Raw genomic sequence first — 18,017 nt, forward strand, 5'->3', positions numbered from 1 at the left:
GGGTAGGGACGTCCTAAAGAACCCGGATTGCACTAACTACGCGTGTTGTGCAGCAAAATTCGTATCCCCCTTCCCCAATAATTGTTTTTTTGACCAATCACATCAGATCGTTTCAAATCAGAAAATTTTCAGACCAATAGTGTGGAAAAAATATATAATTGCCCCTCTTTTGTCCTCAGAACAGCCTCAATTTGTCAGGGCATGGACTCTACAAGGTGTCGAAAGCGTTCCACAGGAATGCTGGCCCATGTTGGCTCCAGTGATTTCCAGAGTTGAGTAAAGTTGGCTGGATGTCCTTTGGGTGGTGGACCATTCTTAATACACATGGGAAACTATTGAGCATGAAAAACCCAGCAGCTTTGCAGTTCTTGACACAAACCAGTGTGCCTGGCACCTACTACCATACCCCGTTAAAAGGCACGTAAATAGTTTGACTTGCCCATTCAACCTCTGAATGGCGCACATACACAATCCTTGTCTCAAGGCTTAAAAATCCTAACCTGTCCACATTTACACTGATTGAAGTGGATTTAACAAGTGACATCAATAAGGGATCATAGACTTCACCTGGATTCACCTGGTCAGTCTGTCATGGAAAGAGCAGGTGTTCTTAATGTTTTGTACACTCAGTGCATAAAATTGAATGTAGCCTATATTTCCAGGAGACCAGCACCAATAATCAAAATGTACCAGGTGTGTGTTGCTTTTTTAAATTGATATGAAAATGTATGGAAACGTGTTCCTTGGAATAGAATGTAGTCAGCTAAAACTGACTACTTACTATTTTAGCATACTACTTACCAAGATTTACCATATATTTTCTTAAAACTCCTCAATTCAGTATCAAACTGGCCTCCAGAAAATCACTTGGTTCACACTTCCATTTGAATTTGGTCAATACATTTTATTTACCATTTTGAACAGATAGATTACAATTCAATATTTGAATGTCTCAATACTAGGAATTTGTCCTCTGGTCTTTAAACATACAGTACATTATGTCATGACGTAAATAAATATATATGGAGAAATAAAATACAAAAACAAATATCATATGTAAAGCTTCCAAATATGGAAGAAAATCACCTAGAACTGTATTGCGTTGTTTGTAATTTTCTACAAGATGGAAGCAGTACCACAGAATGGTCTGTAGATATTCACTGCAGAGTCAACACTTCTTTGCAGACCAACATTTTCAGACTTGGCAGGATCAAGGAAGTTTAAGTGACATATCAAATTAAGTGTCAGTCCTTTATCAATTTACACTATATAAAAATAAAAAAAACGTACATGATTTTCATCATGAATAGATATTTGTTCTGTCAGCCATTACAAGGTTATTATATCTGTTAAGGCCAAATAAAATAAAATCAGTTCATGCCCTTTTTTAATTTTGACTTCTGACATCTGGTAAACACTGTGATCTTCCATAATCTCAGTCATTTTAGAGGATGATTTTTTAAGGCATGATGACTAATGGAAAAAATATATCTCTGATCAATTAAAGGTGATTCATGCCAAGCCTGCGATGTTATTGCACTATTTAGGGCCATCAGTAAATGAACGGCGCTAGCTCTGTTTACAAAGAGTAATTTCAGTCTAAGCTCTCGTCATTGCAGCAGCACAGCTTTTCAGGTCGTGGTCTCCAGACCATGAGGATAACAGGGAAGAAATAGATACAAATTGATCAGGCCTACCTCCTCCTACTGTCACATGGCTGGAACAGACAGGCACACTTTACAAAACGAAATACATGTACAGTTCCTTTCTATATCAATCTAGCAAGAGTTCTGTACACAATGCAAATGGATATACATAACAATATAATGGATTCTCTAGAGTGTTTTGCCAGCAAAACAGCAATCACTTTCACTCGCAAGAATAACAATGATTGATATAATGTGTTATTACTGCAGAAGACCTATTATTGCTGGTAAAACTGTATACTCCATTTTCTGTATTTATGACTACAAACATGTATGTCAACACAATTTGTCAACACAGTCTCAGGGGGGTAAAAGTGCAGGTATTAGAAGAACAAAGGCAAGAACATTTTGTTCACATAGGGAGTATAAATAGTTAAACATTTAGAGCTTCTTAATATATTACTATGGTTTTTGTTAAAGATTCAAGTGGAAAATGTGTTTTTAAAAGGAGTAATTTGTAATTTCTCAAACTGAAATACTGTAGTAAAATGAACAGTACCATTAAAATAGTAAACCAATGCATTATTTGGTAAGATTACGATTAAATTACTATGCCATGACATGATATGCAGATTTCTTGTAAAATAACATGTTCCGTGTCTGCTTTCTATGCATCGGCATTCATTTGCTCTATTATCAGTATTTGGATGAAAATTATCCACCAGTAGAATTTGGTTCAGATGGTACCATAGTACCCTATTTGGTCCAAAACAAAATTGTTGAAATTTCATTATCCATTCTGGTGTTTTCCTACTTGTTTGAGATATGATTTTTTGGGTGAAAAGATATGCAGTTGACCAAGAGACAGAGTGGATGCTTAAGCAACGCAAACATTTTCTTTACCCTTGTTTCCTCAAGTGCAATCCACCATTCACATAACAAACAGATAACAAATGCATTGTGACTTGGACAGACATGTACATCTTCAATATATGCAGAAAGATTAGGAAGGCATGGACCTCTCTACAGCTAGCGCCAGGGTCATAAGTCCAAACAGACTGGAAAGTCTGTGGGGTTGATGCAGCCGGCTCTTCTTGCCTAGCTCTGTGGGTACAGTACTGTTCTCGCTGCCTTGAAACTTCAGGCACTTACTTCACTCTTATCTCCGACAGTTGTCGTAGTCCACATCGATTTGAGAGAAATGTCCTTTCTCCCTGTAGTACAAAACATAATCTCTGTTTCCCACCTTGGCACACTTTGGATCAGTTTTGGGGTGGGTGGGTAGGTAGGGCCATTGGTGTTGAAGAGAAGAGTCCCATGCAATCTACACCCCTCATGCAACAATCCAACAAGATCTGGAGTTTCTGGACCCCCTTTTAGGCATGTCACTCAGAATTTCCATTAGCAGGCCATGCAACCCTCCTAAGCTGCTCTAACAGTGCGTGGTCATTGTCCCAGGCAGTGTTTGTCTGTTCCTATTCCCCCTCTCAACTGTGGAGGGGATGAGGATTGAGGTGGATAGAGGAGTCCTTCACATGAAGCTGTCAGCGGGTCCATAGGAGAAGCCTGGGAAGGCTCCAGCTGCCTCCTTGATGCTGCTAGTCACCAGCAGACCGTCTGTGTTGCACAGAGATGAGGTCACAGGGAGGTGGGTGAACTCTGGGTCAAAGTGCCTAAGGTCCGTAGGCCCGCTCTGTGAAAGCCAACAAACCAGAGCACTATATTAGAGACGTGCTCTAAAACACAAACATCAAATTCACATTTCACACCCATACAGCCTCTAAATATATACATTGTTGTCCTTGGGATGCAGTCTGTGACCATTTTTGAGTAAAACAAAAATGGAAATTCTACTTGAAGTGAACAAGAAAAGGTACATTTGTACTTCTCTCTCATGTTAACCTGGAAGACTACATGTATACATTGTTGGTAGATGTACTTACCACTGAGGGAATGTAGGGTGGTGTGATGTTCCTTGCCATCAGGTCATCCCAGTTGATGGGTGAAAAGAAGGTGTGGAACTTCAGTTCCATCTAGAGGCAGATAAAAACACTACATCAATCCACTGGTACAGAACAATACTGAGACCTTGAGTGTTATTCATATAATGTATTTGTTTGTTGTACATGGATTGCTCTGTCTGTGTCTATGTCTGTGTATGTGGGTACTTACAAAATCATCTTTCACTCCCAGCCTCTTAGTGCGGTCCTTTTGCAGGAGCCCCTCCAACAGTTCTCTTCCTGCGTTGGACACGTTGGGCTTCAGTACGAGAGGCTTGTTCAGGATATTGTTGTACATCTCAGCTGTGTTGCGGCTGTAGAAGGGGGGCTATGGAGAGAGACAGCAAAAATCAGTACATGCTACTTGGCCAAACTCCATACAAACCATGCACCATGATTGTCAGTGTACTTGTGTGATTCATACTGACATTCCTTATATATAACTGACATATATAACTGACATGGTGACATACGGTGTCCCACCAGAGTCAATAGAGCTCTGGTCAAATGAAGTGCACTATATAGGGAACAGGGTGCCATTGAGGATGCATTGATAGTGGATATCATAACTATTGTAAATGCATTGTGAAAACCGAACCATGAATGAGATGCTGAAAAGAGCAGTGATCAGTAATGCCTCACCAGTCCATAGAGCATCTCGTAAAGCACGGATCCCAGGCACCACCAATCCACGGTTCGGTCGTATGCCTGCTTCTGCAGCACCTCGGGGGCCAGGTACTCTGGGGTTCCACAGAAGGTGGTGGTGGTCCCAGTGGGTGCTAGGCCCTCTTTGCAAAGGCCAAAGTCTGTCAGGACGATGTGGCCCGCAGAGTCTAGCAGGATATTCTCAGGCTTCAGATCTCTGTGAAGTTGAAGAGAAAGGGAGAGGGTTAGGAAAGTGCAACTCTCCCTATACTTAATGCATTTTAATGCAAAAGGTGGATAAACAGTGTTTACGTCCGTTTACCTTCCTCTAAACCACTGGACCCTATTCACCGGACAAGACTACACATTTCTATGAGTGTTTTTTTTTCTGTCATGTGCTATGACATATAGTCACCACCAGAGGGTGGTGTATGATAGGATCTTAGTTCATACCTGTAAACAATATGCAGGGAATGGAGGTATCCCAGAGCACTGGCGATCTCTGCAGCGTAGAACCTGGCTCTGGGTTCTAGGAACACCCTCTCTCTCTGTAGATGATAGAACAGCTCTCCTCCATTCACGTAGTCAAGCACAAAGTACAGCTTGTCAGTAGTCTGGAAGGAATAGTGCAGCCCCACCAGGAAAGGATGTTTGATATTCTTCATCAGGACACTACGCTCCGCCATTATATGCTTTTGCTAGATGAGGGAGTAAGAGAAAGATGAGCATACCACTCACAATGACATCAGTGCAATACTTAAATTAGAGCAACTGAGCGAGCGACTGAGTGGTTGTATTTGTTTGTGGCTATTGCAGCTTGCTTGGAGTATTGACTGTGTTTTTATGGTGAAGATCAGTAGAGTAAGACTCACTTCTTTCTTCTTCAAGATGATTTTCTTCTGTAGAACCTTGACGGCGTAATACTCGTTGCTCTCCCTGTGTCGAGCCAGCAGCACCTTCCCAAAGCTCCCTTTGCCGATGATTTTCAGGTAGTCGAAATCACATGGTTTGATCGCCAGCTCTTCAGCTAGTGAGCTTCTGGGGGAGGTCAGTAACATCTAAGAACAGAGGAGGAGAGAAGGAGCTAAGAATGACCATCTTGGCTCTGGATAAAATCATCCATTTTCAGTTCACACTGGTAATTCAAATGGCATCCTATTCCCTATATAGTGCACTACCATAGGGCTCTTTTAAAAACCGGTGCACTATATAGGGAATTGGGTTCCTTTTGGCTCAGTCTGTCCCAGTGGCCAAGGCATGTGTTATGCTGATGCTCACCGGATTTAAGAGCTCAGCATTGTCCAGCTTGTCATTCTGGTTCTCATCGATCTTGAGGAAGTCAACTTCAGAGCTGAGGAATGAACAGAGAATGATACACTCATTGCCACTTTGTGATTTTATAGGGATGAGTGACCTCTCTAAGTTGACATTGTATTTTCTACAGTGCTTAAATTATAACAGTAGTCTACTACTTAGATTGCCATCACAGGCCAGTATTACGATTCATACTATTTTTCAAAGTCGGACATTGCAGTAAAATGGTGAGTAATTAGATAGAGAAGGTTCCATTTGTCATAACTGACCCAAATGAGATACAAATTGGCCAAGACTGTAAATAAGGGTCTCTCTTCTCTAACTCCTGAGAGACTATTCAGTTGTTCTTGACCCCCTCCCTATACACCATGTAGCCTGCAGCACCATCTGAAAAGTAGTTCTAAGCCAGGGGATCAGACATGACTAGCACAAACAGCCCAGAATCTGACTGCTGTAACAACCTAGCACCTGAAGATGGTATTTCATTTTTTAAATATTTTATTGAACCTTTATTTAACTAGGCAAATCAGTTAAGAACAAATTGTTATTTACAATGGCGACCTATTCCGGCCAAATCTGGACTGCACTGGGCTGATTGTGCACCACCACAGCCAGATGTGATACAGCCTGGATTTGAACCAGGTACTATAGTGACACCTCTTGCACTGAGACGCAGTGCCTTAGACCGCTGTGCCACTGGGGAGCCCAGGGTGTTTGGGAATTTTCCACTGAGCTAGACCCCCACCTGGCCCCTTTTTAGGCTGTTGAGTACAAGCCATATTGTGTGGTGTGCACTTAATTGAATTACCCGTTATCCCAGTCAAGGGGACACAGGGGATTTGCAGAAAAGATGCTTAAGCCCTGGAGAGGCCGTGGCGGGAACACACTTGACATGACATAACTATTCTTGTGCTGGCTTTGCCTACTTGGCCCCAGATTACTGCTTTGACTCATAATGTGAATAGTGACGTGCAGATGATTGGATTGGAAATGTACAGTAGCTTACACTGACCTAGGTAGACCTATACAATTATAAATAAACACATAGACCTAATCTAATGCCATGGGAAGCAGATGAAATGTCGCATAGAGGCCTATTGTGTGCACCTATCATATATCTTGACTATTTGATAAATATCTATACTTTCAGAAAAGGTCATTTGTCATAATATTATCATATTTCATTGGCAGTTGGTAGCTCATATATAATATCTAAACATCTCATTTGGCCTTACAAGTGCTCCATATAATACTTACTGTTGACACATATGTGGGTTTGACACCAGCCTCGATATGAAGTCGTTAAGTCCAATTTTCCTCTCCTTGATGAAAGCTGCAAATCAAAAATAAGCATTTATGTCAGCTGGGCGCCCAGAGAACACAACGTCACAGATTTAACACAGCCCTTCATCAGACCTAAGCTACACCATTGCAGAACTAGGGCCATGGATAGGCGTCTACTATCTACCTGGGATAACAGCTTACATTTCATCACAGTGCGGTGAACAGTCTAGAAATTATAGCCGTATGCCTATACTAAATCTGTTCAAAAGTTTCATTTTAAAATGTTTCAGAGGTTCAAAAATTATTTGGAATGGATCCCGTTATAACGCATTATGTGCCAAATTTAGTCGTTATGCAACAAAATATTACTATTCCTTTGGCGAACCGCCGTGTCGCATAGTGAAAAATAACACTCAAAGCCTATATCACAAACATGGACATGAGTAAAGGAGCCACACACCAATAGAGACTACAGTCCATCTACAAATCATAATCCAAAGAATATTGATGCATACTATTAAACCACAATGTAGAAGCTAAATTCTAAATAAAATAATTGAACTTAGATTAACAGAAATAACTGATTATTATGCCTACCAGTGAGGACTGACACAATTCCTCTCATTTTGCAAGAAGACAAGTCACATGGAGCCTTGGTTACAGCCATGGTGAATAAAAATATGTATCCACTTGTAAAACAGCGCCAGTAGAAAGCCCCTTTATGGAGAAGACACGCTGGTTGCTCTAGTACCAATTGCTCCACTTCATGCGCACTGGCTACAGAGAGTCAGTCCTGCCTGCGAACACGTTCAGTCCAAAATGCCTATCCAGGGCGCAGGGCGGCAAGGCCTTATATACGGAGCACGTGGTTTGAGGAGGAGCGGCATACTGACGTCACTTGGTTACCAAGCAACTGTCAGAGGCAGTGATGTCACGGGATTCCGCAGCTCCATCTCTTGCCTGCAGGAGGCGGGGAATGACAGGAGGCGCGCAGCAGCACATAGGTGGAGCGCGCTAGATTGAACATCGCTTCCCCAACCCCCTTTTCTACCAATGGAAAGATACGGTTGGCTGTAATCTCGATAGAACCGATAGGATTAAAGGCACTCTGGATAATTTATAATGAAAAATGGAATAACAGGTGCATTGATCCTACACAGACTTCTGTCACCAGCCTCAAAAATACACTGAACAAAAATATAAACACACTGAACAAAAATATAAACACACCATGTTTCATGAGCTGAAATAAATCATCCCATAAATGTTCCACACACACAAAAAAGCTTATTTCTCAAAAAATGTTGAGCACAAATTTGTTTACATCCCTGTTAGAGAGTATTTCTCCTCTGCAAAGACAATCCATCCACTTGACAGGTGTGGCGTATCAAGAAGCTGAATAAACAGCATGATCATTACACAGGTGCACCTTGTGCTGGGGACAATAAAAGGCCACTCTAAAATTTGCAGTTTTGTCACACAACACAATGTGCAATTGGCCAGTGGTGGAAAAAGTACTCAATTGTCCTACTTGAGTAAAAGTAAAGATACCTTAATAGAAAATTACTCAAGTAAAAGTGAAAGTCGCCCAGTAAAATATTACTTGAGTAAAAGTCTCTAAAAGTATATTTGGTTTTAAATATACTTAAGCATCAAAAGAAAATGGAATTGCTAAAATGTACCATTTCAAATTCATTATATTAAGCAAACCAGACGGCATAATTGATGATTATTTTTTTTATTGAAGGATAGCCATTAGCACACTCCAACACATAATTTACAAACAAAGCATTTGTGTTTAGTGAGTCCGCCAGATCAGAGGCAGTAGGGATGACCAGGGAGGTTATCTTGATAAGTGTGTGAATTGGACCATTTTCCTGTCAAAATGTAACAAGTATTTTAGGCTATCAGGGATAATGTGTGGCGTAAAAAGTACAGTATTTTCTTTAGGAATTTAGTAAAGTAAAAGTTGGCAAAAATATAAATAGTAAAGTACAGATACCCCAGAAAATGAGTTAAGTAGTACTTTAAAGTATTTTTACTTAAGTACTTTACACCACTGAAATTGGTAGGCTGACTGCAGAAATGTCCACCAGAGCTATTGCCAGAGAATTTAATGTTAATTTCTCTACCATAAGTTGCCTCCAACGTCATTTTAGACTATTTGGCAGTACGTCCAACTGGCCTCATAACCACAGACCATGTGTATGGCGTCGTGTGGGCGAGCGGTTTGCTGATGTCAACATTGTGATACGAGTGCCCCATTGTGGCGGTGGTGTTATGGTATGGGCTGTTATAAGCTATGGACAACAAACACAATTGCATTTTATTGATGGCAATTTGAATGCACAAAAATACCATGACGAGATCCTGAGGCCCTTTTTTGGAAAAAGGCATTTCAAGATTAAACTTTTTTAAGTTCTGTAACCAATTCCCTGTTTGCATCATCAGCAAATATCAATATGTTCTTATGAAAGGATGGAAGCAAGTCAATACAAGGAACATTCAAATGCATGATGAAAATATGCCAACAAAAAAGTGATTTTCTTTTATATTCTGCAAGACATTATATTCTACAATACACCATCAAATCCTAACCCTGATGTTTGCAAAATGGCCTCTCCATTTCCCTGACATAAGGCCCAGTTATCGACCTATGCATACAGTGACAGTGCAGATCAAAACATTAAAACAAACCGCAGGATCAAAACACAGAACTGTCAGGGGTAACTCCTAGGTTATGTCCCAAATGACACCCTATTCCCCATAGAGCACACTACTTTTGAGCACGGCCCATAGAGCTCTCGTCAAATGTAGTGAACTATGTAAGGAATAGGGTGCCATTTGGGATGTTTTGCTTGCTCAATGACATGTGATAGTCATGCATACTTCGAAGGATGTCCCATCTCGGGTCTGAATTTGACCGATAGTTCCTACTATATAAGAGGAAGCATGTTGCCAAGCTAAGTACATGAAGAGGCAAAATGGTGTGAAGACAACAGCTAATCGTGTCATGTCAAGTTATGGTAGTATACATTCCCAGCAAAGATCTATTTACATTTACATTTTAGTCATTTAGCAGACGCTCTTATCCAGAGCGACTTACAGTAGAGTGCATACATTTTATTACATTATTTACATACTGAGACAAAGATATCCCTACCGGCCAAACCCTCCCTAACCCGGATGACGCTATGCCAATTGTGCGTCGCCCCACGGACCTCCCGGTTGCGGCCGGCTGCAACAGAGCCTTGGCGCGAACCCAGAGACTCTGGTGGCGCAGCTAGCACTGCGATGCATTTACACACTGTCAGGATCAGATGGCACAACATTGAGACCTGGGTTGTGTCCCAAATGAGGCCCTATATTACCTACATTATATATTACCTACATTATATTGTGCACAACTGGTCAAAAGTAGTGCACTACAGGGAATAGGGTGCCATACATACATAAGGACACTCCCGCTGGTGAAGACTCCACATGTAATTTAAGAAAATCATCAAGGATAACACCAAGTTCAAAAGCTTATTTCCATTGTAGTCCTTTTGGAGGGGGAGGGGGGGGGGGGTTAGGTAGCAGTTGTAGTGGCAACAAACAATGACAGACTATTGTTGTTTGTTTCATAAAATTAGCTAATTAGTACAGTTCCATTTCCTAATAAACAACGACAAACAGGTATATCTCCCTTGTCTCACATACCCCTAATATATAAATCAATTCCTAATATATAAAACAATCAATCCCTAATAAATGTATATATAAGACAATTCCAACAGGCACCAAAAGGCAGACCATATGCTATTCCGGGCATTTTCTTCTCACCCTTGTACTAGAGTCTTAGGACTCACTTCTGAGACATGACACTATTTAGCCGTTTTTTCAGTGAGAACTTTAAACTGCCTATGGAGGTTATACTTTTCAAATGCTGTTTCATTTTGGACATAACCCTTGTTAGGAGCTTAGGTAGAGGCTATTTCCTGACCTTATCAAGCCCTTATTCACACACATAACCTCCTCTCTGTCATGCTAGTGTGATATCAACACTTTAAAGGGAACATTTGTAACCACAAACGATTGAAAACAGCTAGGGATATTCAAGTTCCCACGCACAGTTGAATCTATTTCAGTTTTGCTTGACTTTAATACACATTAACGCAAGTTCTTTTGTGCACAAATGCCGGCTCTGCAGGATTGGCTATGTGTTTGTACTGCAGTAAATACACCTCGCTTTCGTCATGTGCATGTGTTGTATTTTTCATTTCTTTTGTAATATATACTGAACAAAAATATAAATACAACATGCAACAATTTCATTGATTTTACTGAGTTATGGTTCATATGAGGAAATCAGTCAATTGAAATAAATTCATTTGGTCATAATCTAGGCAGATAGCTGAGTGGTTAGAGCATTGGGATGGTATTTGAAAGGTTGCAAGATCAAATCTCTGAGCTGACAATGTAAAAATATGTCTTTCTGCCTGTGAACAAGGCAGTTAAACCACTGTTCCCCAGTAGTTTGTCATTGTAAATAAGAATTTGTTCTTAACCCAACTTGCCTAGTTAAATATAAATTAATCTATAGATTTCACATGACTGGGAATACAGATATGAATCTGTTGGTCACAGATACCTTTAAAAAAAAAATGCCCTCAGAATGGACCTCAGGATCTTGTCATGGTACATTTTGTGCATTCAAATTGCCATCAATAAAATGCAATTGTGTTTGTTGTCCATAGCTTGTACGAGCTTATACCAGCCCATACCATAACACCACCTCCACAATGGGGCACTCGTTTCATAACGTTGACATCAGCAAACCGCATGCCCACACAAACGCCATACACATGATCTGCGGTTGTGAGGCCGGTTGGACGTACATTGGAGGTGGCTTATGGTAGAGAAATTAACATTAAATTCTCTGGAAATAGCGCTGGTAGACATTCCTGTAGTGAATATGTCAATTGCAGTATGCCAGTATGCCAATTGAGATATCTGTGGCATTGTGTTGTGACAACTGCACATCTTAGTGGACTTTTATTGTCCCCAGCACAAGGTGCACCTGTGTAAAGATCATGCTGTTCAATCAGATTCTTGATATGCCACAACTTTACATGTTGCATTTTTGCTCAATATATACAGTACCAGTCAAAGGTTTGGGCACACCTACTCATTCAAGGGTTTTTCATTATTTTTACAATTTTCTACATTGTAGAATAATAGTGAAGACATCAAAACTATGAATTAACACATATGGAATCATGTAGTAACCAAAAAAGTGTTAAACAAATCTAAATATATTTTATATTCTTCAAAGTAGCCACCCTTTGACAGCTTTGCATTCTCTGCACCAGCTTTTACATGTTACAATGTAACCTTTTATTTAACTAGGCAATTCAGTTATGACAAATTCTTATTTAAAATGACAGCCTACACCAGCCAAACCCAGATGACACTGGGCCAATTGTGCACCACCCTATTGGACTCCCAATCACAGCCAGTTGTGACATAGCCTGGATTTGAACCAGGATGTCTGTAGTGACACTTCTAGCACTGAGATGCAGTGCCTTAGACCGCTGCGCCACTCGGGATGTGCCATAGACCGCTGCGCCACTCTGCATCACTCTCTTTGACCAAGAAAGAGAGTGATGGAGTGCTGCATCAGATGACCTGGCCTCCACAATCACCCGACCTCAGCCCAATTGAGATGGTTTGGGATGAGTTGGACCGCAGAGTGAAGGAAAAGCAGCCAACAAGTGCTCAGCATGAGTGGGAACTCTTGAAGACAGTTGTAAAAGCATTCCAGAAGCTGGTTGAGAGAATGCCAAGAGTGTGCAAAGCTGTCACCAGGCAAAGGGTGGCTACTTTGAAGAATCTCTCAATTATAAAATATACTCTATTTAGATTTTTGTAACACTTTTTTGGTTCCTACATGATTCAATATGTGTTATTTCATAGTTTTGATGTCTTCACTATTATTCTACAATGTAGAAAATAGTAAAAAATAAAGAACCTGGAATGAGTAGGTGTGTCCAAACTTTTGACTTGTACTGTATGTATACGGGTGTCCTGACTCTCTGAGGTCATTAAAGATCCCATGGCACTTATCGTAAGAGTAGGGGTGTTAACCCCGGTGTCCTGGCTAAATTCCCAATCTGGCCCTCAAACCATCATGGTCACCTAATAATCCCCAGTTTACAATTGGCTCATTCATCCCCCTCCTCTCCCCTGTAACTATTCCCCAGGTCGTTGCTGCAAATGAGAACGTGTTCTCAGTCAACTTACCTGGTAAAATAACGGTAAAATAAAAAAAAAAATAAAAAAAAATACAACATATATATTTATTATTTTAAATATATTTTCCTTTATTATTTTCCCTAACCCTATCACCCCTTCCCTAATTAGAGTAAACTAATGAAACAACACCTAGACTTCTACTTCCAGTTTATATATACATTTTACGGACACAGTATATTTTGTATTTCTAATTGCCATATATTTTTCCACTGTGCTGTGTCACAAAAGTTCTGATGTCCATGTATTTTCCAAAATCAAATAATGCTTAGATCCTGCTCATCTGTCATCTACAATAATGCCAGCACGAGGTTTCCTAGTGTGTACGCACATCATTACAATGACCAAAAGAGAGGATCTGGATTACAATGTGTACATGGGGGAACTCCCTTCTATCCAGGTTTGGCTGCAATCTGATTCTCCTTCTGACAAATTAGTCATTCAAAGCCTGCAACTTGTGTTCAGTGTGCTTTTGGAGATGCTTTATGGCAATGGAAACGTGTGGTGAATCAGAGGTGCTGAATCTACAGTTTAAAAGCTTTGCATGTTTAACAGTCAAAGATGACCTTTCTCTATTTCATTAAACAACACTATTTCACACAACAACACCACATTACGGCTTTAACGGTTATATTTAGCATCCTCCCAATCCTAAAAAAAAGCCCTTAATTTGCCACCATCTCTTTGTCTGATTCATGCCAAGCAGACAGGTGGTAGTATAGGCAACATTTCCGCTGGTGAATACTACCCATGATGAGTCACTACTCACCAAGGACCTCTGTCCTCGCCAGCAGCGGCTGATAAATGCCTCTGTTAGTACTATCTGTTATTAAACCCCAGTCCCCAGCCTGACTGTCTTCTTTTACGTTACTACTTCGCGTTGTCTTGGCTACTTGTTTCTGGCTATCTCTCTATGTTCTGCTCCTACGGATGTTTTAGTTTATTATTTACATCCGAGGCAGTGTGTTGCTGGTTCAGGTCCCCATGTTTGCATCTCAAATGGCACCCTATTCCCTTTGTAGTGCACTACTTTTGACCAGGGCCCCCAGTGCACAAAGGGAGTAGGGTTCCATTTGCATCTGTTTTGGATGGATCTGGTGGGAATGCAGGGCCTGCTGTGCAGTGATGACTCACACAGCCTGCTAGACCCCCACCTGGCTGGTTAACCTGCTGCTGTTGCTGGGCTGAAGGAACCACCAGGGGAGGGGGGCGCACATCCAGGCCTCCCCCGCACCACTCACTCTAGGTGGGTCGTGGCTCCGGGGAGGAGTGGGTAGTGGGTGGGGGAGCCAGCCTCTCCCTCTCATTCTGAGTGTCTAAGAGAGGGAGGTAGTGTCCAGGTCTACGTCCCAAATTTCACTCTATTCTTTACATAGTGCACTACTTTTGACCAGGGCCAATAGTGCACTACCCTATGTAGGGAATAGGGTTCCATTTGGGTTGCAGCCCAGGGCTTTGACTTCCTGCCCCCACCGTTATGCTGCCAGCAGTCGCCCGGTTGAGTAATGAACCTCCAGTGTAATTCCCTAGAATTTCTCACCTGCTACATCCCATCTCTCTCCACGTCCGTCATTTTTGCCTTTTCTACTGCTTCTCGATTGCCCTTTTTCTCAATTTCCTCGAGAGAATCATCCCACCCCTCCCTCTTCCCTTCTATTGCTCTTTCTCTGTACCTATCTATGACTGTGCTGTCCATTCTGTCTATGCTCAGGGCACTTTGGCATTGTTGGGGTGTTGGGGTGTTGGGGTCCTTGACACGGCAATGCAGCTTCAGGTCCGAGTGAGTAGGAGGCTTAACTCATCATCCTAGCACAATCTGTACGGCAGCGTTACGCACAACTCCATTTCCTTCTACAATTCCCAGAAACAGAGATGACTGATATTCAAATCACAGTCAGCTGGGATACGTATATGTGCCTTTGAGTCCCAATGACTCAACATCAACTCAATGGCTAACAGCCACGGAAGCTCACTTTAGGTGAGAGTTTATGTAACAATTCTGGGTGCTATCACCAAGTACTCTATTAGCAATGTCCTTCAAGCTTCTACATTGATGTCTAAGCCAACTGTTACTTAACTTTAACTTAAACTTAACCTACTGTACCAGGCCTACCACAACTGCACCTTCTAATATTCCTGCTGCTAGTATAATTACTTGTACATTTCACTAGCTACTGCTACTACTATTCGTTCTAAATTAATATTTAATTTGACCAATGCCAATAGCCATTGTATTATGGGCAAAGCCAAATTCCCCCCTGAGTCTGTTCTCTTAGGCTGTTCCAAATGGCACCCTATTTCATACATAGTGCACTACTTTTGACCAGAGCCCCATGGGCCCTGGTCAAAAGAAGTGCACTAAAAAGGGAAATATATACAACCCCATTGGTGCAGCCAGAGCCAGGTGACTACTCTACAACAGGCCTGTCACGCTCTACTGACTTCCACAGCATTACCTAGCTCAACACGGTTCAGTGGATGGTACAGGGGAGCGTCTAGGGATTATACCACAGAACAACCCCTCACATTCATTCAAAATGACAACACAACTCATGTTTACAAGCATCAATAAATGAATCAATGGGGAGTGTTGTGACTCAAGTTCTCTCTTCAAGATGCTGCTTCCCCCTTCCTTTGTTTGTTGACTTTTGAGAAGTGTAACTTGGTCAAAAAACCTTGTGATTTCACCTAATTTAAAAATGTAAAATAAAAACAATACTATATTACGTGCCAAAGAAAGTAAAAGGGTTGACTGTAACAGTACCAGCCATAAATCCCATCATGACAGGGGGAATGGAAACTTGTTTTGTGCAACAGGGAGGTGTAATTGAATGCAAGCTTCACAAAAAATAATCAAATTCCTAAAGCATTTCTAACCTGTATATCTATGGGTAACAGCGTTGGCGTATTATACTCGACCCGAAAAGTATTCCAAAAAACACCAGAAAATGTCCAAAAAGAGTAGAACCAGCTCACCTGCTTTACAAAATGATTTTGCCTATCAGATGTTCATTGTTTCTTTTGAAAAAAATGTAAATAATAGTTTTACCATATTAAAACGAGAGTTCAGTTCACGTAACAGTGTTGACCGTACAATGAGGGACAGACTAATCACATGAAATAAATAATCATCTTCAGAAATTACTTTGTCAAGAAAAACTAAATAACTTGGGCTTTTTGGGGGGTTAAATTAATTGAAATATTCCTACAAGTGACACGATTGACGCAGGGACATGTCAAAATGGTGAATCTTCGCACTTTAGCAAGCCTTTATAAAATTCAGATTTATTGGTCTATATTAAAAGGCACTTCATTTAATATAACAGTATTTTAAAATGCAATATTGGTGGACAATTTCTACTTAAAATATCAGAGATGCAAAAGGCACTCTTTTTGTGGAACGACCCTGTTTCTCGCTCACTAATCCATACATGGGATGGATCATGATTAAAGATGTGTAAATGTGAATGAAGCAATGAATGAGTGGGTAGCTGGCTGGAATGCACTTACATTCAAAGAACAGAGTGTGCTTAAACAAAGTGTTCTGTCTGTCTGATATTTCCTGTCACTTTCTTTTCCCTCGTACATAATCTCAGCGTGTTTAGTGATTACTGGCTGCTCCCTACCAACCAGGTGAGGGATGATTATAAGAGTAAAGTGGATTATGTCACCTGTGATGGGACAGATAGAGGTGTGATTGATAGATAGATGGAGCAGGAGGTGATATGAAATTCTGCCTCTCCCTGACTAAATTATTTAGAGAGAGACCGTAAGAAGTAAGTCACGTAAAAAAGGGGAAGGAAAGAGAATCTTAAAGAGATGATGGAACAGACTGAAAGACAGAAACAAACAGTTGAATGAAGACAATAAGCACGGAAAGTTATATTTAAACTCCACTTGTTCTAGACCTACAACAATGGCCTCAAACATGTCACCCATGGGATAGGCGTTGCCAGATAAAGCTTATAATCACACAATAAATGAAAGAAGTTCCTACCTATGAAGGATTTCTTGCCAGTCTTCATGTCCTCTTCTATTTAGGTGCAGTGTGTTTTGTGTATTTGTGTCTGTCTCTCTGTGTGTGTGTCTGAAGTAGTAATATTCCAGTGTATGTCTCTGTGTGTGTGTCTGAAGCAGTAATATTCCAGTGTATGTCTCTGTGTGTGTATGAATGATGTAATCTTGTCTCCAGCTCCTCTCCCTCAGTAATATTCCAGTGTATGTCTCTGTGTGCGTATGAATGATGTAATCTTGTCTCCAGCTCCTCTCCCTCAGTAATATTCTCTATCTCTCTGCAGCACCGTTTGAAAGAATTCGACTCTGCAATTCACAAGACCAGCAAATCCTTTCCTTCATCGCACTTCCCTATCTTTCTCTCTCTCTCTCTCTCTCTCTCTCTCTCTCTCTCTCTCTCTCTCTCTCTCTCTCTTTCTCTCTGTGTCTCCCTCTCTCCCAGGCAGTACTGGCTGAACTGATGAAACCAAAGAGGCGAAACCAGAGAAGTGTGACGAACCTGTCCCCCTCTCAACCCCCCTTCACCTGTTCCTTTATCTACCAGAGAGCCACAAACAAAACAATAGCAGGTGTCAGGATACGGTTCCCGTGAGTATGGGAGTCCTGCCCGAGGGAACCTAGTCTGCATCCTAAATGCACCCTATTCCCATCACAGTGCACTACTTTTTTTTACCAAGGCCCAGGTCAAAAGTAGTGCACTATATAGGGAATAGGGGGCCATTTGGGACTCAGACCTGGTCTCTATGACACTAGAGCGCACCTGAGTCACCTGAGCAGTACAACACCAGGTTTTTAAATCCACCTTTAATTGGGGGGTATT

The 18,017-nt window shown here is 41.2% G+C and overlaps 1 protein-coding gene across 2 annotated transcripts; it reads right to left on the bottom strand.

Annotated features, from left to right (window-relative positions):
* Positions 1–883: 883 nt before the first annotated feature.
* On the bottom strand, positions 884–17,538 carry LOC129830935 (serine/threonine-protein kinase Sgk1-like). Of its 2 annotated transcripts, none has more exons than XM_055893790.1 (9): positions 17,181–17,538; positions 6,863–6,938; positions 5,570–5,642; positions 5,164–5,349; positions 4,745–4,989; positions 4,289–4,508; positions 3,819–3,974; positions 3,590–3,679; positions 884–3,339 (listed from the first exon to the last, which is right to left on the bottom strand). In XM_055893790.1, exons 1-9 carry the CDS (start codon positions 17,206–17,208, stop codon positions 3,178–3,180), a joined length of 1,236 nt encoding a protein of 411 aa, XP_055749765.1. In that variant the 5' UTR covers positions 17,209–17,538; the 3' UTR covers positions 884–3,177. The 2 variants fall into 2 exon arrangements, with proteins under 2 accessions (XP_055749765.1, XP_055749764.1); XM_055893789.1 differs by lacking the exon at positions 17,181–17,538 and adding an exon at positions 7,487–7,731.
* Between the last annotated feature and the right edge of the window lie 479 nt (positions 17,539–18,017).

This window comes from Salvelinus fontinalis, chromosome 32 (genome assembly GCF_029448725.1).
Source record: "Salvelinus fontinalis isolate EN_2023a chromosome 32, ASM2944872v1, whole genome shotgun sequence".
NCBI lineage: Eukaryota > Metazoa > Chordata > Actinopteri > Salmoniformes > Salmonidae > Salvelinus > Salvelinus fontinalis.